The sequence below is a fragment of the Podarcis erhardii genome, assembly GCF_964252035.2.
Source record: "Podarcis erhardii genome assembly, chromosome: 2".
NCBI lineage: Eukaryota > Metazoa > Chordata > Lepidosauria > Squamata > Lacertidae > Podarcis > Podarcis erhardii.
This window is the reverse complement of record NC_138498.1, coordinates 115460163-115485703: the sequence shown is the minus strand read 5'-3', so window position 1 is coordinate 115485703 and position 25541 is coordinate 115460163. Positions and strand designations below refer to the sequence as shown.

The 25541-nt window shown below is 46.9% G+C and overlaps 2 protein-coding genes across 2 annotated transcripts in view; one reads left to right on the top strand and one right to left on the bottom strand.

The window, feature by feature from the left end:
- The window catches only part of LOC309336753 (uncharacterized protein), a 238396-nt gene that overhangs the window by 35838 nt on the left and 177017 nt on the right, over positions 1-25541 (bottom strand). The gene's annotated exons all lie outside the window — the stretch shown is intronic.
- LOC309336489 (complement C4-A-like) overlaps positions 6731-25541 on the top strand; it is a 66277-nt gene continuing 47466 nt past the window's right edge. Inside the window, exons 1-9 of the mRNA XM_081852279.1 lie at positions 6731-6878; positions 12547-12733; positions 12964-13153; positions 16009-16079; positions 19213-19301; positions 20983-21065; positions 22277-22373; positions 23940-24045; positions 25313-25436. Of these exons, the coding sequence (XP_081708405.1) occupies positions 6802-6878; positions 12547-12733; positions 12964-13153; positions 16009-16079; positions 19213-19301; positions 20983-21065; positions 22277-22373; positions 23940-24045; positions 25313-25436 (1024 nt within the window). The 5' untranslated portion in view covers positions 6731-6801. The remainder of the gene's footprint in view (positions 6879-12546; positions 12734-12963; positions 13154-16008; positions 16080-19212; positions 19302-20982; positions 21066-22276; positions 22374-23939; positions 24046-25312; positions 25437-25541) is intronic.

The window sequence follows — 25541 nt, the reverse complement described above, 5'->3', positions numbered from 1 at the left end:
AATCTGGCTGGTGGACAGTCAGTGTGTTTTTACATGAGTAGAATGTGTCCTTTTTTAAAAAATGCATCTCTGGGTTATTTGTGGGGCATAGGAATTAATTCATTTTTTTTCTCTTCAAAATATAGACCGCCCCCCCACAAGGTCTGAGGGATGGTGAACTGGCCCCCTGCTGAAAAAGTTTGGTGACCCCTGGAATAGGACGTCCCTGTTTTCATTGGAGAAATGTTTGAGGGTATGGAGCACACACAGAAATATCCAAAGGGATCAGACATTTGTGATAAGGAAAGTGATGGGGAAATGTGCTAGAAAGGGCAGGGCTTTGATGTCATGTCATGTCATGTTATCTGAATGCCTTGAGTCAGGCCTTTGCTCCATCTAGCTCAATATTGCCTCAAGTGACCAGCACCAGCCTGGAGGCTCCAGACCCAGAAGATACCCGGTGTTAAGTTGTGGGTGAACATATCAGACGACACAGCGATTCTTCAAACAGCTCTTGTTTATTCACAGGCCAGAACAGAACTGAACTGAAGGGTTCAGCCAGCCTGCTTATATGGAGCTCCAGTACAACGTAACTGTAACAACTTTCTGTAACTATCCAATCACTGAACGTCACTTTCAATCCCTTATTTGCATATGTGGACCTGAACTATCTACAGTATCCCCCTGCTGGCCCAGGGTGAGAACTTCAGTACATAACACCCGGGGTCTTCTGCATGCAAAGCTCATGCTCTGAACCTCTGATCTACAGATATTTCATAATCGTACGGTGAAGTGTCTCCCCTGCCACTTTGGCCTGTAAAGTGGAGTGATATCCATGTGCGTTACATGCACAAAAACCCCAAAATAAATGTGGGAAATTCTGGTTATGGAACGTCTCTCTATCTCTCTCCCACATACACACCCAGACCTGTTTGTTTTGCCTTTTGTGGGGGAAAATCCATGAATAAAATTCATGGCAGAGAGGGGTTGTCTAATGCCACCCCCACTGATGGCTCTGATGGTGGACTCGTTGGGCCGTGGGCCTGATCCAGCAGGGTCTCCTTATGTTCTTCATATTAAACATGCAGAGCAAGGGAAGTGGCAGAATCGAAAAGCTTGCAGTTTCTAAATATGTTAACTGACCGTAAGTAGTTTCAGTTCCCGCAGGAAGCACTTCTTGGGCAACATTAGTGCACGCGTTTGATGGTCAGCTAAAAGTCCGACTTGGCCTTCGGACCCCTGGTTTGGACTTCCTAGAGCAGGATATGTGATGGTGGTGCAGCTGCTACGTAAAATAAGGTTATCAGATGTTTTTTCAATGAATCTGGGGACACTTTTCAACTAAATAGATGGATTTTGTCAGGGGGCTGATTTGTAAATCCGGGGACTGTCTGGTAACCTTAACGTAAAACCTAATCCACACTGGCGGCATTCACTCTCCTTCCTTGGAGGTTTTTAAGCAGGGGTCAGATGGCCATTGGTCATGGATGCTTTCGCTGAGATTCCTGCATTGCTGGGGGTGGACTAGAAGACCCTCAGGGTCCCTTCCAACTCTATGATATAAGGCACTAAGATACCACTTTAAACAGTCATGGCGTTCTGCCCAGACACTGCGGTCCCGCGCCGAGGGCCTTCTGGTGGTTCCCTCGCTGCAAGAAGCCAAGTTACAGGGAACCAGGCAGAGGGCCTTCTTGGTAGTGGCACCTGCCCTGTGGAACGCCCTCCCACCAGATGTCAAAGAGAAAAATAACTACCAAACTTTTAGAAGACATCTAAAGGCGGCCCTGTTTAGGGAAGCTTTTAATGTTTAAAATATTATTGTATTTTAGTGTTTTGTTGGAAGCTGCCTAGAGTGGCTGGGGAAACCCAGCCAGATGGGCCAGGAATAAATTATTATTATTATTATTATTATTATTATTATTATTATTATTATGGCCTCCCTCAAATAATTCTGGGGAAATGTAGTTTGTTAAGTGTGCTGAGAGCTGTCAAGAAGCCCAGAACCACATTTCCCAGAATGGTTAACAAGCAATCCCTCTGGCAACTCTGGAAATTGCACCTCTGCAAAGAGAATAAGGATCTATTGGCAGGGATGGACTTGGGTAATCTTTCGCAATATGGCGCTCTGTGTGAATTTGCCAACGTTTAGTGCTACCAAATGGATCTTGTTTTTGCACCGCCTCAGCTCGGCGCCCGTTGGGGGTGGGACACACCAACCGCAGTGCCTTAAATCCGGCGCTGCTGTTACCAATGCTCAGCAACCTTAAGTGGCTACAGTTCCCATGATTCTTTCTGGGGAAGATACTGGTTATTGTTTAAATGACACTGCTTTAAATGTGTAGGGCAGATAGGGCCAGATTCTGCATCAGCCTGGCAGTGTAGAAACACTGTTCAACAAACTGTTGAAAATTTAACACTGAAGGCCCCTGCAGAATTTCCACCGGAAGATTTTTCCACAATAAAGAAGGCTTGACTGCATGTTGATGTTTGTATTATGACGAGCAAGATTTTTGACACTGTTCTTCTGTGGAATGACAGACAACACCTAGGGGGCTCCCAGGCCATCTCCCAGCTCAACGCTGACCCAAGCCAGATCTGCTTAGCTTCAGCAAGGTTGCTGGGTCATGAGCCCTGAGGTGAGGGAACGATAACATTGTGGGCCAGTTTAAGTCTGTTGACCTTCTTTCTCTCTTTCAGCTTGATTTTGTTACCCTGACTGAAATTAACTGTTAGCCATCTGCAAGCAATATTTGCATTACGATAACTTGCTGTCGTTAAGCAAATAAGTCTTAACTGATCTAAAAAGAGGACCTGGGAGCAGAAAATACGGGTCCCAAACTAAATCTAAAACCTCGCTCACACTGTGTATTTAAAGCATTATGATACTCCCTCTTAATAGTTGCGGCTTTCCTCCAAAGAATTCTGGTAACTGTAGTTTTGTTGAAGGTGATAAGAGTTGTTAAAGGTAAAGGTAAAGGGACCCCTGACCATTAGGTCCAGTCATGACCGACTCTGGGGTTGCGGCGCTCATCTCGCTTTCTTGGCCGAGGGAGCCGGCGTACAGCTTCTGGGTCATGTGGCCAGCATGACTAAGCCGCTTCTGGCGAACCAGAGCAGCGCACGGAAACACCGTTTACCTTCCCGCTGGAGCGGTACCTATTTATCTGCTTGCACTTTGACATGCTTTCGAACTGCTAGGTTGGCAGGAGCAGGGACCAAGCAACGGGAGCTCACCCCATCTCGGGGATTCGAACCGCCGACCTTCTGATCGGCAAGTCCTAGGCTTTGTGGTTTAAGCCACAGCGCCACCCGCGTCCCTAAGAGTTGTTAGGAGGCCCCAATTCCCCCCACAGAGCTAAAATTCCAAGAGTGGTTTTACAATCAATCCTTCTTTCCTGGGAACTCTGGGAATTGCAGCTCTGTGAGGTGAATAGGGGCCTCCTAGCAACTGACAGCACCCTTAGGGAACCACAGTTCCCAGGATTCTTTGGGGGAACACCACCGTTGTATAATAGTGCATTAAATGGTGCAGATGGATGTAGCACAAGTCGCTTGTGGGAGTCATGGGCACCCAAAGGACCTGTGTGAGATTGGGTGTGACTGGTCCACCCCAGCCGCCCACCAATCCGGGGCCCATTTCCTGAACTACAACTCCCATCACCCATCACCACTGGCCATGCTGGCTGCAGCTGATGGGAGCTGGATTCTCCACTTCTGAGTTAGAGGAACCAATGGCCTGGGTATTTATTAGGCAACATCTTTCTCTGTTGTGTATAACCCTACTCTCATCTCAGTTCCCACAGCCTCCTAGAAGCCATGGCTCCTAGCAGGGCTGGGGAGCGTGGCTGACACAACAGTGAGGCAAACACCTTCTGCACATGCTCAGAAACACCTTTATTCTCTTTCTCACACGCACACAAACACACACCAGGTACCTGTTTCCCAGAAGTTGCATCGGCGAAGTGACAGACGGGACGACCTCAACAGCTCAGCAATCAGATTCTAAGACATGCTGGCTCATTTTTCTTCCGCTAATTAGTCCCCTAATTACAAGGCTGTTTTGCTTAATTAAAACCGGAGAGGGAGAGGGAGTCAGGAAGGGGGGGGGATTTATTAGGGGGTTCCACACCTCGCTCCTAATCAGCGCTAATTAATATCATCTCCAACTGCACGCTTAATGAGCCACTAATTAACGAGGGAGGGAGGGGGAAGGACTCATTCATTCTCCGCTCACCTGATTAGCTAGTCAACCCCCCAAAAGACATGAACCTGATTATGATGATTGGCCCCACACGAACCTTTTTTTTAAATAGGCTTAGCCAAGGCCCGGCAGAATCCTGCCTCATTCCCACACACTCACTCTGCGAAGGGCAGAACTTTCCCTGGTTTCCAACCAGGAGTAACTTTCTGTTTATACAGGCAAGTGGATTTCTCGTAAATCACGTGGGTCCAGTTCCCAGCAGTGGGAGGATGCGAAGAGGAAGAGAAGCAACCAGAAATCCCCAGGGCAATGTCTAGTTTTTGAGTGTGCAAGCCGGGGGTGCGGGGTGGGCTTTTTGAGAGAATACGAGGACAGAGCAGCACTTCTCTCTCCACCCCCACCCCACCCCACAAACAGGGTTTTATTTACCCTTAGCACAGGGAGAAGGAACTTGTGGCTTTCCAAATCTGGCTGGGCCAAAATGGCGACCAGCCACATTGTTGTTGTTGTGATACCTTGGCTGTGCATTTATCAAGGGAGGGGGTTGTAAAAACAATTTTGTGCCTTGAATGTGCTACTCTGTACAGTGGTACCTCGGGTTAAGTACTTAATTCGTTCCAGAGGTCTGTTCTTAACCTGAAACTGTTCTTAACCTGAAGCACCACTTTAGCTAATGGGGCCTCCTGCTGCTGCTGCGCCGCCGGAGCATAATTTCTGCTCTCATCCTGAAGCAAAGTTCTTAACCCGAGGTACTATTTCTGGGTTAGCGGAGTCTGTAACCTGAAGTGTATGTAACCTGAAGCGTATGTAACCTGAGGTACCACTGTATTAGTGCATTATTAGTAAAGGTGAGCTGCTAGCTCAGTACCTAAATGCATGCCACCCACTCACAAATTTACTATAAAATGAAATAATAATCATAGAATCATAGAGCTGGAAGGGACCCTGAGGATAATTTCCTCCTAATATTTCTCTTTTCCCTAATATGCATTTCTGTATGATATTGTTACAGAAGTCGGGGGCCTGCCCAGTGGCGTAGGAAGGGGGGGCGTAGGGGGCAGGCCGCCCCGGGTGCCACTCTGGGAGGGGTGACAAGATGGCTGTCTGTATGCGTTGTCAGTATCTCTGTTACATCCCTTATGGTCACCGCACATGTGCAGTCCGTCCGGGATGCTGCTCTCGCGGCAGCCTGTACGGTCACTATGCAAGCGGCAGCCCAAATGGACTGTGCATGTGCACCATTCTGTACGGAGTGTGCATGTGCGAAATGCCACACATGCGCAGTCCGTACGGGATGCTGCACATGCGCAGTCCGTGCAGGCTGTGCCGCCCCAGGTGCCAGAGAGAGGTCCTCTGCCACTGGACCTGCCCCCCTCTCTGCCGAATGGTGGCAAGCGCCCATGGGTTCCCAGGCATACACATTTGGAGAATAGAAAACATGATGGAGACTGTTGTGCTATAGCCCCCCCCAAACCCAGACATTTCCTTTTGAAATGTAAAAATGTGCCCAAATGGGCATGTTTAGGTTTTCCCAGACGTATGGCAAGTCTGGGGGGGGGGGAGATGGGGTGCGGACCCCCCGGGTGTGTTCTATGGACCCCTAATTGGGAACCACTGTACTAGACTATGTATTCTCAGACACCTGCCTTTTTTATACCTGTTACTCAGCTGGAGACCCACATTGCAAAATTCAGATGGGTGCCAATTTCAAAGGATGGCTGTGTTTGCGGTCCCCTTTTGGAAAGTGCCATGAGGTAGATTTGCCTTAAAACATGAACGGAGACGATTATTTATGTATGCGACGGCAGCAGCAGCACGGATACCACTGGCCCAGAGATGGAAAAAAGATAAAATCCCGACCAGAGAACAGCGTCTGATGAAGGTGATGGACTACGGCAAAATGGCGAAAATGACTGGGAAAATTAGGAACCAGTAAGAGAGAAACTTGAATAAGGAATGGGGAAAAATTACAATTTACCTAAGAGAACACTGTAATCAACTAAAAACTTTGGCAGGATTTGAGTAACGTTTGTAATGCACTAAAAACTGAGGTAGAAATGGATTATTTTAAGAAAAACAGAGAAATATATGATGCAGCTGGAAAAGTTTGAAGATGGAAACCATGGAAGGGTGGAGGGCATAGCTGTCAACGTTTCCCTTTTTTAAAGGGAAATTCCCTTATTCCGAATAGGATTCCTCGCAAGAAAAGGGAAAAGTTGACAGCTATGGTGGAGGGAAGTCTAAGGATTCAGGAAAGCCTAAATGTTGATGATTATGACTAGTGTTTGAATTCAAACGTGTGGTGTAAAACTGAACAAAAAAGATTACAAACAATAAAACAATAAAACATGAAGGGAATTTAATTTCTGTGCTCTGCATCCCTAGCTCTCCCTATCTCTCCCTCTTAAGTTTTCCTTTTCCCTGGACTTGTTTGCAAAATACCTTGTCTTAACCCGCTTGAGGGCAGGGCTTTGGGCCATGAATGGTGCTCACAGCAGCTGCACATCACTCCCCCTCTGACCCCGCCTCTTCTGTCCAGCCCGGAGACTGAATTGCAACACCCCCTCGCAGCCTCAGGCAGAGCAGCAGAACTGTCCACTCTGCGCGGTTACAGCCCAGAGATGGCATCTGGGAAGAGGGTGCCTCTCTGGCTGGCATGCTTCGGGGCTCTGGTGACTCTGAGCCATGGCGCTCCAAGGTGAATATGTTGGGCAGGGACGTGGCTTTGCCAGTCCCCAGTCCCCTTTATGACTCTTGTCTCAAGAATAGCTTCTGTTTTTCTGCATGGGCTTTAAGAACGACCTGGCAAACAGAAGTTCAACAGGTGAAGGGTGGGGTGGGTGTGTTGCATCCTTGCTTCACTAACAGTTACCTGTTGAAGTTTTGCCTGTTGCCCAGGTGTCAAAGGCACAGGAAAAGTAACAATGCTTGCTCTCTTCAAAGGCATCTGCATGCTCTCAGTAATTCGGCTGTGTGCATGTTTCAGTTATTTTAACCATGTCTTAGGCTGCAATTCTATGCTCCCTTATCTGACCAGTTGGGCTGCTATTGGCATGTTATTGGTCCTCAATGGAGAAAAACAAGTTGTTACAATCGCAGGAAATAAATATTAATCTGCATGCATTGCCAGTGATTAAGCAGCTGGCTCTTCTTCTTTAAAATGGATTGATTATGAAGGATTTGGTTTTGTGTTAATGCACTATTTTATGCATGATATAATTTGATGCAATTTTTATGCAGCAAATAAGGTTTTATGTAAAATATGCTGAACTTAAAGGGAGGTGGGGAAAATGTCATATAATAGTGTTATCTAAGCATCGGCTGCTCTCGAATGTAGAAAGTAATTTGTTTCCCCTCCAAACTTGTCAAGTATTGCTTACTTTGATCAATACATTATTGTCAATTTTTGTGATTAGATTTATTTCACAGGATAGTATGTAACTCTGAGGGCTATGGAGTGCAATCTTGGGCATTTTACTCAGAAGGAAGCACCACTAAATTGAATGGGATTTTATCTCAAGTAACCGTGGGAAAGGTTACAGTTTAGCTAAATTCTTTTCGGGTGCCTCCAGAGTGTCAGAATTTTGTGGGAAAGATCCAAGCCCATGCTGGGACGTTCAGGGTGGTATTCAGTGTTAGTGCTACTCAGAGTAAACACATCGAAATTCATGAAGGTGACTAACTTTTAGTAATGGGTGCACTCAGAGTATCACTTGGAATCATAGAATTGTAGGGTCAGAAGGAACTCTGAGGATGATAGATAGATAGATAGATAGATAGATAGATAGAGTGGTGCCCCGCAAGACGAATGCCTCGCAAGACAGAAAACCCGCTAGACGAAAGGGTTTTCCGTTTTGGAGGCGCTTCGCAAAACGAATTTCCAAAAGGGCTTGCTTCACAAGACGAAAATGTCTTGCGAGTTCCTGCGGGTTTTTTCCCCTCCCGCCCTTTTTCTAAGCCGCTTATCTGCTTATCCGCTAAGCCGATAAGCTGCTAAAAGCCGCTAAAAGCCGCTAAGCCGCTAATAGCGCTAATCAGCTAAGCCGCCAATGGGCTTGCTTCGCAAGACGAAAAAACCGCTAGACGAAGAGACTCGCGGAACGGATTCTTTTTGTCTTGCGAGGCACCACTGTAGATAGATAGATAGATAATTTATTATGGTCAAAGACCAGCTCACCTAACATAACACAATAAAAACAGCGTTCACAAAGATAAAATATACAATCGGAGCAGATTGCAGCCATAGCTCATGCGTTAAAATTGAGATATATACCTACACCCGTACAACTGAGATTTGGGCCATAGCTGTCAACGTTTCCCCTTTTTTAAGGGAAATGCTCTTATTCCGAATAGGATTCCTCACAAGAAAAGGGAAAAGTTGACAGCTATGATTTGGGCTACCCTGAGGATCATCTAGTCCAACCCCCTGCAATGCAGGAAAATCCCCATACGGGGATCGAACCTGCAAGCCTGGCATTATGAGAACCAAATACTAACCAGCTGAGCTATCCAGACTGAACATCAACCTTAGGTCTGCACCATTAAAGTGGATTAATAAGCTCTGTTGCTGTAGAGCAACGCATCCTGTTAAAAAGGGGGAACCTGACTTCTTGTGGTTTATAAAGCATCGGTTTCTGCAGAGCCATCAGCAGATTGGTATGTGCCTTTCTTCTTTTTCTTTTGCAGAACCAGCAAAAAAACAGTGCTGTTTACACACACACACTTTTATTATTTGAAGCATTTTCTTTTAAAAGTGATAGTTTGTTCAACTCGGGAATTCCCCAACTCATTATATCTAGATGGCGTTAAGGAAACAACACTCAGTGGAAGGCTGCCAATATCAATATTGCGAAAGAGTGGAAATTTGTTCCCACTCTGAAATCTTCTTTTTTGTTGCTTGCGTTTTGATTATTTATCAGGGAAGGAACAGGGTTGGGCCAGAAGCTCGGACACAAACAGAACTGGGGGGTTGGGGGGTTGGGTTGGAGCCCTATGCTCAGTCTCCTGGGAGTAAGCACTCTGCTTCTGATACACTCCACCTTCCTACCCACTTCTATCATGAATCCTCCTTCTGCAACGGTCTAACTTGGCCGACTCTACTTTCTTTCCCCACTCAAGCAACCCACATTTGCCGCAGTCCCTCCCCTTAAGGTTCTATCTCCATACAGGGGTGCAAACTTGAATAAAATAATGTGGGGGGCCAGATAAGGCCCACCCTGCATAATCGATCACATGACACAGTGCACCCACACTATTTGAATGGGAATACCCATTAACTTTGTGTGGACTCAGCCCCCTGAATATTTTATTGTTGGCTCCTATGCATAGCTGTCAACCATCCCTTATTTGGCGGGAAACTCCCTTATCCCAGCGCCGTGTCCCGCTGCTGTCCCTTACTGATGATGTCCCTTAAATTTCCCAGGTTTCATGCTTGCCCAGCTTGGGAGGGAAGCAGCGGCTCGGGGTCCTCCGCCGCGAGAGCGCGCGCATAAGCTGCCGCGTCTTCGTCTCTCCCTTTTCCCACTCAGGGGCACGTTGTGAGGAGACGGGTGGCGGAGGGCGGGCAGGCAGCCCCTCTCTTGCGAGACTTCCGCCACGCTGCCAGGGGAAGCCGGAGGCGGCAGCGGTGGCGGCGGCGGCTGCTGAGGAGGTGGCCTGAGGGAGGAGAAAGAGGAGGGGATGGGGAGGGACGCAGAAGGGCGGCACTTCAGTGGCCCCTGCGATGCCGCAACTGCCTCATGCCGGGCTCACATGCCGGGCTCACGGGCGAGAGTCTTTCTCCCTCCCCCCTTCTCTCTCGGGCGGGGAAGGGCCGATGGAACTCCTCGCGCCAGGACGATGGCAGCCCTGACGAGCTGCTTAGCATACCCTTCAACTAGTGCAGCATCTTAATGTAGTGATTTCCCCCTCTGCATCCCTTTCATAACTCTTTCATAACTGCAAAAGCAGCATGGCTCCATCAGTGCCGGATTTATGTATAAGCTAAGCAAAATCCCTTATTTTGGCTGCTGATCCCTTATTTTTGAGGCTGCTGGTCCCTTATTTTCAAATCTGTAAGTTGACAGCTATGCTCCTATGTCTCCTCACCCTCTAACATTTCTTTGATGAAAATAGGGACATCCTATTTGATAATATTGGGCACCGATCAAACATTAAGCATTAAAATACTTCCCTATGCAGGGCTGCCTTCAGATGTCTTCTAAAGGTTTATAGTTACGTATCTCCTTGGCTTGGGGTGGGTCACATGACTCCATACCTTCCAACATTTCTCCAGTGAAAATAGGGGGCGTCCTACCATACCCTCCCAACATTTATTTGATGAAAGTAGGAATGTCCTAAGAAAAACTGGGACATTTCAGGGTCAAATCAGAAACCGGGACAGCTTCTGTAAATCCAGGACTGTCCCTGGAAAATAGGGACACGGAGATCTGTATCTCTCTTTCGCAAACACACACATACATTTCTTCTTCTACTTTGGCAATCACTTGTAGTCAAGTAAGATTGTCTTCCATAAACACAGTTTTAACAATGAGTCCATAAGTAACTGTGGAGGCCAATTCTGGATCCACACGTCCTTCCACAGTGGGGACATTGGTTTCCGGGTGGGAGCTGATCATGATGTGGAATTGCCAAGCACGCCTTCCTCTTAGCACATTTCTCCCTTGCGTCCTGAGTTTGAGTGTCTTCAAAGCCCACGACACCTTTGGTAAAGGCTGTTCTCCAACTGGAGCACTCGCAGGCCAGTGCTTCCCAGTTGTCAGTGTTTATACTACATTTTTAAAGATTTGCCTTGAGACAGTCTTTAAACCTCTTTTGTTGACCACCAGCATTACGCTTTCCATAAACACACACAGGAAGAACACGTATCCCTCCCTCCCAGACACACATGCATACATTAGGGTTGTTGTATTTCAAAAAGTGAAAATCAGGACAGAGTTGTTTAGTTATTTTTTTGCCCGAAGTTGTTGAGGTCCTTTTGGTTGTTGTTGTTTTTAAGGGGAACCAAAGTTGCTTAGCTTTTTTTTTTAGTTGAAGGTACAATAATTTTTGAGTTTTGAAGCTTTTATTTTTTAAAAAATAATTTTTATTAACAAACCAATCAAATCACATTAGTTCCAAATTACAAAGCCAAATTTTAAATTTTGTTGGGGGTACCCATGCTTTGAGCTCAGAAAGGGATCCAATCATCTCTTATTGCTGCTGCTTTGATGTTCACAGTTCTGTCCATATGATGTTTACAGTTCTGTCCATTCCTCTCTTCGTTGTTTTCCTTTACAAATAAACTCTTCTTGTTGTTATCATATATTTTTCCTTTCTTTATAACCTCTGAAAGTCTCCACAAGCGAGTTGAAACAAACGTGTTATAGTCCTGTGTGGATTTTCACATTAATCCAAAAATCATATTCAAACAGCAGACGTCATTTCAGCACTTCCAAGGAAAACAGTCTTAGCGTCTGCTCATTAGCTTTCACAGACTTGTCGCTCCCACTTCAATCTTTTTCAGGGGGTTCTGCCAGGTAAAACACAGAGTCAAGTAAGATAACAAAACCATGGCTTCCTCCCCCTCTTGATCGTCAATCCTGCAACAAAGCCTGCCTGTCATGGCGAATCTCTTTTTAGAACTGCGTCATTCCAAAAGCCTTCCATTCCTTTCCAGATCTTCCACGACACAGAGTTTTGAAGCTTTTAAAGGGCATTTTTGGCACGATTTAACCCCCATTATTGGTTTTCCAGGATATTTGGCCGATTTCCGAAAAATAATCCAAGACGCCATTTTCGGAGGCGAATTCCAGGACATGTCCTGGAAAATCAGGACATATGGCAGTCTTAGCATACATACCCTTTCTCCTTCCTTCCTTCCTTCCTTCCTTCCTTCTTTCCTTCCTTCCTTCCTTCCTCTCTCTCTCTCTCTCTCTCTCTCTCACACACACACACACACACACACACACAGATAAAACTTGCTTCCCTCTGCCACTCATGTGCTTGCCTGCCCAGGCTGTCATTCACATTCACAGTCTATTCCATATAATATATAAATGAGCGTATGAAGAATTTGCTGGATCAGGCCAATGACCCACCTGGTCCAGCATCCTGTTCTCACAGCGGCCAAGCTGCTTAGAGGTTTTTGCTGTTAAATCCTGTTAAATATATATTTTTAAAGAAATACTATTGAAAAAGAAAATAATAATACATGCCAAAAGTATGCACCTGTATATGATCTGGTTTGTTCCTCCCTCCCTTCAGAGCCTTTTCTTGCCTGTCGCAGCTTGCAAAAGTGTTTGGCATTTTCAGAGCCGCATGAAGAATGGCTGCAGGAAGGAAATAGTGGGGCCAACTCTGTTACTATATCTCTGCCCACTTTGCAGGTTGCTGATGGTAGCGCCCAGCGTGGTGACGGTGGGGGTGGAGGTGCCGATCGCCCTTCAGGTAGAAGACGCCCCTCCAGGCGGGCTGTCAGGCACCGTTTATCTCCAGAATGAGTATACCAGGACACTATGTTCCCACGAAGTGCGCTTCACGGTCGGGCCTGATATACAGAAAGTGACCTTGAAGGTAGGAGATGCTGTTGCCCTCAGGAGATAATTCCTGGTTCTAAGCAATCGCCAACACCGGCAACTCCTAGAGCTACCTGGAGCCCATTGAAACTGATTGGGCGGAAGGCAAGGATGCCAACACTAGGGGGAGCCAGAGCCAACAAGAGGCAGAGTGTTTTGCACAAGCAAGACCTTTTGCCTCTCCTGGGGCCTTCTCTCCACTGTCTCACCCCTTTCTTGTTTTCTCAGGTGACCCCCGAACTTTTTAGGCAATGTGGCTTAACTCAACTTCGGCGGACAGGCTACATCCAGCTTGTGGCCCGCAGCAATCAGCTTCCAACCCCGAACGGAGTTCAAAGCCTCAACCTGCGGTGGACGGCCCGGAAAGGGTACCTGCTTCTGCAGACCGACAAGCCAATCTACACCCCTCGACAAAAGGGTGAGTCCTTGAGCATTTTGGTGTTGCTCGGCCGACGTTTTCCATTTGCAGGCATGCACCCTTAAAAAACCCACGTGGCACCCGAAAGAAAAGCTCAGCCTGTGCACATGCAATAATAATAATAATAATAATAATAATAATAATAATAATAGTTGTTGTTGTTGTTGTTGTTTAGTTGTTTAGTTGTTTAGTTGTTTAGTCGTGTCCGACTCTTCGTGACCCCATGGACCAGAGCATGCCAGGCACTCCTGTCTTCCACTGCCTCCCGCAGTTTGGACAAACTCATGCTGGTAGCTTCGAAGACACTATCCAACCATCTTGTCCTCTGTCGTCCCCTTCTCCTTGTGCCCTCCATCTTTCCCAACATCAGGGTCTTCTCTTCTCATGAGGTGGCCAAAGTATTGGAGCCTCAGCTTCAGGATCTGTCCTTCTAGTGAGCACTCAGGGCTGATTTCCTTCAGAATGGAGAGGTTTGATCTTCTTGCAGTCCATGGGACTCTCAAGAATCTCCTCCAACACCGTAATTCAAAAGCATCAGTTCTTTGGCGATCAGCCTTCTTTATGGTTCAGCTCTCACTTTCATACATCACTACTGGGAAAACCATGGCTTTAACTATACGGACCTTTGTTGGCAAGGTGATGTCTCTGCTTTTTAAGATGCTGTCCAGGTTTGTCATTGCTTTTCTCCCAAGGAGCAGGCGTCTTTTATTTTCGTGACTGCTGTCACCATCTGCAGTGATCATGGAGCCCAAGAAAGTAAAATCTCTCACTGCCTCCATTTCTTCCCCTTCTATTTGCCAGGAGGTAATGGGCCCAGTGGCCATGATCTTCGTTTTTATTATTATTATTAATAATAATAATAATAATAATAATAATAATAATAATAAATATATTATTTATACCCCACCCATCTGGCTGGGTTTCTCCAGCCTCTATAAATCCCATCTTTTCCCTCAAAGTTCATTCCAGGCACTGTCGCCTGTTACCGGTGGCTGGGAATTGTAACTCTGTGAGGGATAAGACAACAGCATCCACAATTCTTTGAGGGAAAGCTCATAGATCATAGAGTTGGAAGGGACCCTGAGGATCATCCAGTCCACCCCGTGCAACGCAGGAATATGCTGCTGTCCCATATGGAGATCGTACCTGCAACGTTGGCGTTATCAGCACCACGCTCTAGCCAACTGAGCTGCCCAATTAAGAGTGTGCTTTGAGTGCCCGAGGCTGCATACACACCAAATATTTAAAACACATTGTCCCCCCACCCACCTCAAAAAGCCTGTGAACCGTAGTTTGCTAAGGGTGCTGGGAATTCTAGGGGTTCTTATGGGTTCCAGGCAGGACCGTCTTAAGCCTATCCAGTGCCATGGTGCAAAGATCCCTCTGGTGCCCCCCAGCAACTCCAAAACAAAGGAGGGGGCAGTGGAAAATGTCCTCTGCCTTCTCCACCGCCCTGATCCCCTGCATGGTGGCGGCGATCAAGCAGGGAAACAGGCTGGTGGACATGATCTCCAGCCCTATGGGAAAGACGGCTCTGGTTCCAGGATTCTTATGGTTGAGGGAGATTACTTTAAATTCATAGCCTGGCATGCAGCCTTGGAACAGCAGCCAAGTGTGCTGCGTACATTTGGGGCTCATCCGAAGATCCCACTGCCTATGCTGCTGTTCTGTACTTAGAGGAGGAGCAGCCTTTCCCAACCTGGTGCCCTCAAGATGTTTTGAACTCCTAGGTCCAGCCAGCACAACTATAGCTGCCTTCGGGCCCCACCCCCTCCCCACCAGACACCCCCTTTCTACAGTTTTGTGATTCCTTATTATCCAAAATGGCACTGTGAGAGAACCACTTCTATCACGGCACGTGGGTTGGGGAACAAAGACCCATCTTGCAGAATCCTTTGCCAAAACCCATAGCCTGACTCAATGTTGTCCTTTTCGCGTACACGGCAACGTCTATTTACATGGGTCCAAAGGTGAAATAGCAAAGTCCAGTTTGCTCCGCACCTCGCGTTGCACACCCAACCTGGCTCAATTGCTTCTCTGCCTTTGTAAGCAAAGCCCTGCGGATTCCCACACCAGCACACAAACACACACACAGGGAATTTGGCTGCCAAGTAACCACCAAGGCCGAAGCCAGTACATAATACTCTGCAAAGGCAGCCGCTTAAGTTATCAATGTAACTGGGATACAAAAGCAACTACACTTTAGAGTAGGATTAAGCAGTTTAATGTGCAATGCCATTCTAACTCTTCTTGTGTTGCTGTATAGGGAAGTATTTAATGTCTGATATTTTATTATCCTTTTATATGTGTTGGAAGCCACCCAGAGTGGCTGGGGCAACCCAGGCTGGATCTACACTGACCTATTGAACGTTATTCGAACGTTATTAGATATATCATTCTAAAACGTCACAGGGCATACTTGTAAATTAGAAGTGTTTCTTACCTTGTTTTCTCTGTAAAAATGTTGTTTTCTTGCTGCCAATTCCTGGTTGCTCTGCAGCGCTCTCTGTTGTCACATTTTAATGACGCATTGTGAACGTTAAAAGTAGGACGTAATGTGTCCATTGATGTTATGAAAACCCTTCCTTAATATTCTAAACCATGAGTGTAGATCCACCCCCAGTCAGATGGGTGGGATACAAACGGCTTTATTTCAGCCAGAATTCGCCACCTCTCAGGTGGCCATTATAAGAGAACAAGGGAGGCATTCATGGTGAGTTCCAGAACCTCTTTTTCTAGTAAAAGATCACTGGGTACAAACATCATCATCATCATCATCATCATCATCATCATCATCATCATTATTATTTTCCTACTTCTTCCTCACACTCCATTTTTGGTTCTTCTGTTTCCAGTGAATTTCCGAGTTTTTGTCCTGGATCACAAACTGAGGCCAACTTCCGAATCCGTGGTTGTCACTGTGCAGGTAACTGAGGGCGTTGTTCCAAAATGCAAAGGCATGGGAAGTCGAAATTGACACTCCCTATCAAACAATCCATAGCCTGGAATCCTGTTCTCACAACAGCAGACCAAATCCCTGCGGGAAACTTGCGAGCGGGACTTTAGTGTGACACAAGCACTGTCCCCTCTTGTGGCTGCCAGCCTCTGTTATTCAGAAGTATCCGGCCTTTGACTGTGGAGGTGGAACATCACCATCTTGATTGGTAGCCAGGATGAATTTATCTCAGTCCCCGCTACCAGGGAACTCTGGGAACTGTAGCGCTGCGAGGGGAACAGGCGGCCTCAGCACCCATAACATATGTTAACGGAGAAATCTGAGGGCTCCCTTGGACAAAAAGCAAGGACACCAGCCAGGAATACCAGAGCAAAACAGCAGCCAGTAGGCTTGGTCTTTATTGAAGACTGTCGTAACAGGACTCCCACCTGCCACAAGGTGGAACAAGATGGAAGCCCCGAACAAAAGAGCACCCAAACTTTTATTAGCTGCCAATCCCCATGTTACACCCCCCCCAAACTACATCACTCATACATCACGGTTACATCATGAAAGGGGAGGTCTGGTGGCAGTAATCTGAGCATCCTGGACCCTGCCCCATGGTTCTCCTTGCCCTCCACCAAGCACCCATCAAGTGTAACAAAAATATATATTTACATTTCCCTATTTCCCAGCCAAGTTAATCACATCCTTTTGTCTTCCTCTGGGTTTGTTATTTCTGGAATGGCTACCTGTCTGGCACTCAGTTATCAGGATGCCAGGGATTATCACTCAGGCAGAGGGGCTGCTGAGTAGCTGAGCTCACATGTCTATATGAATTTCTGAAGTTTTCCCTGTGAGCCAGTACATAGATACATCTATCAGTGAATTCTTACATTTGGTATCCCTTCCAACATTTGCAGCAAAGGCCCTTTGAATAGATAGGAAGAAACTGTGATGAAGTGTTTTGTGGGGACAAATCACAAAAGTCACAAAAGCGATTGTGCTGATTTTGGTAGTGGGCTGCATGTGCATGATATCTGCTGGAGGGGCAAACCCCTCCCCAACCTATACATAAATTTCTGCAACACATACTACCAGGGCTTTTTTTGCAGCCGGAATTTGCTGGAAATCAGTTCCGGCCCCTATCAGGAGGGAACCATTGCCATTCTAAGAGATGAGGGAGGCGTCCTGGGGGAAGCCAATACAGTTCAACCCCTCCCAATAAAATATTTGAGGGGCCTGCATCCCAAGTTAATGGACATTGCCATTCAAAGGGTGGGTGCGCACAGCATCATGTGATTGATTTTTGGGGGCGAGGCTCCCCCCCAATATTTTACAGTCATACCTCGGGTTGTAGTTGGTAGGTTGGTAGGTTTCTGGATGAAACATCGGCTCTGGATCCATTCCAGTCCAGCTTCCGTGCTGGTCATGGGACCGAGACGGCTCTGGTCGCCCTAACAGATGATCTCCACAGGCAGCTGGATCGAGGCGGGTCGGGGCTCCTGATTCTCCTAGACCTGTCAGCAGCCTTCGACATGGCTGATCACGAACTCCTGGACCACCGCCTTGGGGATCCAGGGCACAGTCCTTTAATGGCTGCGCTCGTTTCTCTCTGGTCGGGGACAGAGGGTGGCACTTGGGGGGGGAATTGTCATCGCGCCACTCCTTGGTGTGTGGAGTGCCGCAGGGTGCAATTTTCTCCCCGATGCTTTTTAACATCTTTATGCGCCCCCTCGCCCAGCTTGTCCGGAGTTTTGGGCTGGGCTGCCATCAGTATGCTGATGACACCCAACTCTATCTGTTGATGGAGGGCCATCCTGACTCAGCCCCAGACACACTGACCTGATGTTTGGAAGCTGTGGCTAGATGGTTATGTGGGAGCCGGTTGAAGTTAAATCCTTCGAAGACAGAGGTCCTCTGGCTGGGACGGGGCGATATAGGATTGAGGGGGCAACTCCCATCTCTTGCGGGGGTGCAATTAGTGCCAGCATTGTCCGTTAAGAGTTTGGGTGTAATCTTCGATACCTCCCTCTCTATGGAGGCGCAGATTACAGCTATAACAAAGGCGGCATTTTTTCATCTCCGCCAAGCTAAGCAGTTGGCCCCTTATCTCTCTCGCCCTGACCTAGCCACTGTGATTCACGCGACGGTCACCTCCAGACTGGATTATTGTAACTCGTTCTATGTGGGGCTGCCCTTGAGACTGACCCAGAAACTCCAGCAGGTGCAGAATGCCGCTGCGAGATTCCTTATGGGGTCTTCGCTGCGAGATCATATTCAGCTGGTACTATACCAGCTGCACTGGCTCCCGGTGGAGTACAGGATCAGGTTTAAGGTGCTGGTTTTAAGCTTTAAAGCCCTATACGGGACCGCCTCTCCTGGTATGTCCCACAGAGAAATTTACGGTCTGCAAATAAAAACATCCTGAAGATCCCAGGCCACAGAGAGGTTAGGCTGGCCTCAACTAGAGCCAGGGCTTTCTCGGCCACGGCTCCAATCTGGTGGAACGCTCTGTCCTGCGGGACCTGACATCATTCCGCAGGGCCTGCAAGACAGAGCTGTTCCACCAGGCCTTTGGTCAGGGCGCAGCCTGACCCCCTCCTCTGGCAATCTGCACAGAATTTTGCTTAATGGTTGCCATCAATTTGATTTTAAATAATTTTATAATGAATTTTTTTAGAATGTTGGATTATTTTGATTGTTGTTAGCTGCCCTGAGCCCAGCTTCGGCTGGGGAGGGCGGGATATAAATAAAATTTATTATTATTAGTAGTAGTAGTAGTAGTAGCTTCAGCTTAAGCATTTTTGGGTTGCGCTCCGCGGCGACCCAGAAGTAACAGAGCGCATTACTTCTGAGTTTCGTCGCTTGCGCATTCGCAGACACTCAAAATGATGTCACGTGCATGTGCAGAAGCAGCGAATTGCGACCTGTGCACATGCAGACGCGGGTTGCGTTCGCTTCAGGATGTGAACGAGGCTCCGGAACGGATCCCGTTTGCATCCAGAGGTACCACTGTATTCAAGTTAGCACCCTTGAACTGTTTTATATGTACATTGCAGATGTAGCCATGATAACCTGTTGTCAAAACATGGATGTCTTCCTGTCTCTCTCTCTCCATCAGAACCCGCGAGGTATACAGGTGCGGAAAGTCGAGCGTATGCCGGTCCAGTTTGTGATAAATGATCACCTGTCAATCCCCGATATCTCTGAGTAAGTTTAACCAGTGGTGTGTCAATCAGGTCCAGGTGAATCCGAGAGGTGGCAGAAATTCAAGGGTGGAGACCCTAAAAGTGCCCCTATTTTCCAGGGATGCCCCTGATTTAGAGAAGCCACCCAGGTTTCTAATTTGATCCCAGAATGTGCCGCTTTCCCTATTTTCACCGGGAAAGTGTTAGAGGGTATGGTTAAGTAAAGGTAAAGGGACCCCTGACCATTAGGTCCAGTCGTGACCGACTCTGGGGTTGCGGTGCTCATCTCGCTTTATTGGCCGAGGGAGCTGGCGTACAGCTTCTGGGTCATGGGGCCAGCATGACTAAGCTGCTTCTGGTGAACCAGAACAGCGCACGGAAACGCCATTTACCTTCCCGCTGGACCTATTTATCTACTTGCACTGTGACGTGCTTTCGAACTGCTAGGTGGGCAGGAGCAGGGACCAAGCAATGGGAGCTCACCCCATTGTGGGGATTTGAACTGCCAACCTTCTGATCGGCAAGTCCTAGGCTCCGTGGTTTAACCCACAGTGCCACCCGCACCCCTAGAGGGTATGATAGGATGTCCCTATTTTCACTGGAGAAATGTTGAGGGTATGGAGTTATTTGACTCCCGAGCTGTTTGAAGGCAATCCTGTATAGGGAAGTTTAAAAAAAAAAGTTTAATGTTTTATTGTGTTTTTATATATGTTGGAAGCTGCCCAGAGTGGCTGAGGCAATGCAGTAAGATGTGTGGGGATATAAATAGTAAAATTATTATTATGGAATGAGACGTCCCTATTTTCATCGGAGCAATGTTGGAGGGTATGTGAGCAGTGAAGGTGTTGGCCTTGTCTCCTTACGCTTGCGCTGTTGGGATTCCAGGAGCTAAATACTGCCCCAAAGCAGCAGCTCTTCCTAATGACCCAAGCACCTATAATAATAATATAATAATAATTTATTATTTATACCCCGCCCATCTGGCTGGGCTTCCCCAGCCACTGTGGGCGGCTTCCAACAAAATATTAAAACACAGTAATGCATCAAACACTAAAAGCTTCCCTAAACAGGGCTGCCTTCAGATGTCTTTTAAAAGTCTGTTAGTTGTTGTTCTCTTTGACATCTGGTGGGAGGGCGTTCCACAGGGCGGAAATACCTTGAAATAAGGAAGTAACCTTTTTTATCCTAGAAGGAATAAATATTGTACTTTAACAGTAGTGTGCTGGGCAGGATTTTAGCCCGGGCTAAAAGGAAACAATGATGATGAAAGCTTTACCTGTTGGATTTCTGCATGCATGCAACCGTTTCATGGCAGGCAAACAGTTGCTTGCTGCCTCATGCTGAATCAGGCCACTGGGACATCTAGCCTTTAAAGGCACAGGAGCATGGAGCGGCAGTGAAGTTGGCAACTGTTTTTTTAGGCCAGGGTGCAAACGTCTGGTTTAGGGCTTGTGCTCATCTGGGAGGATTTAAAACAAAAACAAAAAACCCCTGCTTTTCTCATTTGAGTGATAGACCCCTAGGAAGCGTTACAAATTGCTTTTGCAAATTTATTGCTGTCTAGATATACATTGCCACTCAGCTTTTTTTTGGGGGGGGGTGCAACTGCTGTTCAATATGCAAAACTAGTTCCCTGGTTCTTTACATTACTATGGCCTGGCTTGAGTTTTCTTCCTGTTCTTTCTGCCTTCCCCTCCTCCTAGGCCTGGCATTTGGCGAATCACGGCCCACTTCACCACCACTCCGGGTCACAACACGACCACTGAGTTCGAGGTGAAAAAATACGGTATGTTCTGCTAAGGCAGAGGGCTTTCTGAGAGCTGTGTGTGACAGGCAGCAGCTCAACAGGGGCAGTTGTTGAAACAACCTGATAATATGATTCTCCCACCCTCCCTTTTTGTGAGGAAGCGGTACATTCTTAAAAGGTAAAGGGACCCCATTAGGTCCAGTCGTGACCGACTCTGGGGTTGCGGCGCTCATCTCGCTTTATTGGCCGAGGGAGCCGGCGTACAGCTTCCGGGTCATGTGGCCAGCATGACTAAGCCGCTTCTGCCGAAGCAGAGCAGTGCACAGAAACACCGTTTACCTTCCCGCCGGAGCGGTACCTATTTATCTACTTGCACTTTGCCGTGCTTTCGAACTGCCAGGTTGGCAGGAGCAGGGACCGAGCAACAGGAGCTCACCCCATCGCGGGGATTCGAACTGCCGACCTTCTGATCGGCAAGTCCTAGGCTCTGTGGTTTAACCCACAGCGCCACCCAATTATTAGGCTGCCAGGTGTTTTGGTACCATATCTCAAGTAACAGAAACCTGAGTGCTGCTGATGGGCTGAGGGGAATGGTCTGAATCGGAAAAATGCAGCTTCACAAAGCTGGCAGCTGAGGGGGCTAAGATTAGGCACTTACCAGGATCTCAAAGACTAGCAAAGGCCTCACTCCAACACTGTGCACAGGGCATCCAAACATTGCAAAATGCAATATTCTACCTGCCTGCACAAGAAAGGCAGGTGAGAGAATACAGGAGCCTAGGGAGCTCCCAGAATCAGTCCCAAGCATCTCTGAGTAGGTCCTTGGAGAGACCCGCATGTGAAATTCTGCCGCTCCCATCAGCCACAGCCAGCACATATAGAATCATAGAGTTGTAAAGTTGGAAGGGACCCTGAGGGTCATCTAGTCCAACCCTCTGCAGTGCAGGAATCTTTCACCCACCGTGTGGCTCAAACCTGCAGCCCTGAGATGGAGAGCCTCATGCTCTACCAACTGAGCTATGAAACCTCTCTGTGGAGCAGAAGGCAACCCAAAAACCCTCTTTCAAAAGGCTGCCTACCTCGGCAGCGAGTCCCATTCCATAAAGCCGGGGGGCCATCGCAGACAAGGCCCTGCTTCCAACTGCATGGCCAGAGCTTTCCCAGAAGATCTTACATGGCACAGGCCATTTGCACCATAACGCTGATTAGCGCACCACCTACCGAATTTCAGCCTGTCTTTCTCTCCTCAGTGCTGCCTCATTTTGAGGTGACGATCGTCCCGGAGCGGAAATATATCCTGACCTCACCCCAGCAGAACTCCGACTTGAGTATTGACCTTCAGGCTAAGTAAGTTCCTCTTACGGGTTGGGACGTTTCTGATATACTGTAATTAACTAATTTGAAACATTATATAAGCCACCCTTCACCATTTAAACATAAACTTTAAAGGTGCCTAGCACAAAAGCCCCTGGACCGATTTGTCTGATATTTGGAAAGTTTATTACTCAGGGACACCTTTCTCAATGTTCCCCAAATTGAGGTCCCAACCAAATGTGGTTTGTTCACACCCCTACTAAGTGGGCCTTTGGTTTGGTTCAGCAGAGGTCACATTAGGATATATTCTATATTATATTGCAAAAAAAGCACCGTTTAAGAACGTGTAGTGTGGTTGTTGCTTTAGGCCTCAAACAAGACCCCTGTTTGACCAGAGGGCAGACAGTCCATCTTTACACACACACACAAACATACGCACAAAGGAATTTTGCATTTCTGGTTTAAAGACCCATTTACTATTTTACAGTAAAATAGTTTTCCAGTGACACGCGAAACCACTGTTTAGCATGATGTGAAGAAATGTAGCCACATTAGTGTAGCGACTTGACTGGGTGTAGGGCAGGGTCTGGAAGTTTTTTGTTTTGCCTTTGGTTAACCATAGTTTGTTGTGTCGTCAAGTACAACAAACCACGGTTAAAACTAACTGGTTATTTCTATATTTGTCCCTGGCTTTTTTCTGGCCCACATAGGACCAGTCTGGATAGTTGGCCTTGGTGAAGATTTGATGCTTTCATCCCCAAAAAGTTTTTGATTTGAGTTTCTACTGAAATGAGGCTGCATTTTAATGTTGTATTTTAATCTTGTTTTTAAGTTGTATTTTAATCAATTGTTTTTATACTTGGGGGTGGCCGCCCAGAGCCTGGTCTTGGCTGGGGAGGGCGGGGTATAAATAAAATTTATGACTGTTGTTGTGATGTTGTTAATTTAATTTATATGCCACTCTATACCCGCAGGTCTTGGGGACGGTTCACAGAATAAAACCAAAATATAAATCACAAAATCACTAACTATAGTTAATTTCTACCAAGCCACCTTCAAACCATGATCTGAGACATGTTGAAATTCACTTTAGTTAGCCACAGTTTCTGGTTTGTGTTGTGTATTGAGTCAAAGGATTTTATATCTGTATTATTATTGTCTGTATTTGCATTAGGGTAAAGTAACTGCCTTTTGGTTCCAGAGGGTACAGCTACTATTGGTTCATTTAAGCTGCTGTATTTGGATCCTCTGTCTTATTGGTTTCCTCCAAAAGGCAGGACTGTGATTGCCTGATATTGTTCCCTCCAAAATGCATCCTTTCTAGCTAGTTCCCTGTCCACAGCTGGAGACAGGGAAGCTTTTGAGTCCTGGTTGTTGGCCGCTGTGAGAACAGGAGGCTGGACTAGATGGGCCACTGGCCTGATCCAGAAGAATCTCCTTACGTTTGCAATTCTGCCTCTTAGCCACACAGGAGAGGAAAGGAGAAGCTAGGCCCACCCTGGTTCATTGTGACTATTAAATGCAGGCAGTGGCAATGTACTCTGCTTGCTCACCCCAACTCCTCGCCTTTGAATTATCCCCGGTTTCTTCTCCCAACAGATTTTTTTACGGGAAGGGAGTGACTGCCACGGCCTACGTGCGTTTCGGAGTGACAGATGAAGATGGGGGCAAAATGTTCGTCCCGGGACTGGAGCAACAAGTCACGGTAAGAAACTTCCCTGCCCTTCATCAGCTCACAGGCCTTCCTGCTGGCTTTCCAGAGATAATAATAATAATTTATCTATGGAGTCGAGCCCTCCTAGTTTCCCCTTGTAATCAGTGATCCATCTGACGCTTAGCTCCTAAAATCAGGAGCGCTGGTAGGATACCTGGAGACTTTTAACCCTGCTCCCAGATGTCAGCGCATTGTCAGCGTGTGTGGAATGGATTCCGTAGCGAGGCAAGGTTTTCTGCGCATGGTTAAATGCACTATTTCCTTCATTAGGGCCAGTTTTGGCAGATGGGCAGGACCACCCAACCTGTCATCCACCTGGCGTTATTATGATGTCCGGTGATTGATAGGTAGGTGGTCTCTGTCAGGGAAAAAGGCAGGATGTAAATAAATAGATGATGATGGTGATGAGCCATAAGATAACGATCTGGCCCAGTGGGCCAAAAAACAAACTCCTCACCGCTGCTGTAATATAGCAAAGCAGGCCTAAAATAAAGTAATAACCAGGCAGAGGGCCTTCTCGGTGGTGGCACCCGCCCTGTGGAACACCCTCCCATCAGATGTCAAGGAAATAAACAACTATCTGACTTTTAGAAGACATCTGAAGGCAGCCCTGTTTAGGGAAGTTTTCAATGTTTGATGTTTTATCGTGTTTTTAATATTCTGTTGGGAGCCATCTAGAGTGGCTGGGGAAACCCAGCTAGATGGGTGGGGTAGTAATAATAATAATAATAATAATAATAATAATAATAATAATAATACTGTTTGCCTCTTCCAATACCCTTATGACTTAAGGCCCTCCATCTGACCCACAAAATTAGGGTCTCTTCTACCCTCCTCACTCCAAACTCAGCTATGAAATTCTAGTCTCTCGTTATGTTAAGGCCTAGGCCCTAGGGAAATTTGGGTTTGTTTTGCTTTATATATAAAACATATAAATATTTATATATTATAATAATAAATTCTATTTATATATAAATATATAATAATTTATATTTGTGGCACGCATGGTTCTTTCCTCCCATCCTTTATCCTAACAATGACCGTCTGAGGTACGTGAGGCTGGGCGATGGTGACTGACCCAAAGACTGACCCCTGAACTTTATGGCTGAGCAGGGATTTGAACCCAGGTCTCTCAAGTCCTGAGCCAGCACCCTAACCACTACACCACACAGGTCCTGCTTGAATATCAGCACGGTACAACTAATTTTATATCCCACTCTGCTACCATCTCCTCTGACCTAATTCCCTCCGTATTCAGGTAACGGATGGTCACGGCTCACTCATCCTAAAACCCAGCCTCCTCTCTGAGAAACTGGGACGTCCGCTGAGGAGTCTAGCCGGGACGACGCTCTACATCACAGCCACTGTGATAGAGAAAGCAAGTAAGTTTGCAAATGGGACATGTCTGAACCACTTTAGACATGGCTTTCCCTCACCAAATAATTCTGGGAGATGTAATTTCATATCACCTCATACAAGGTGACCCG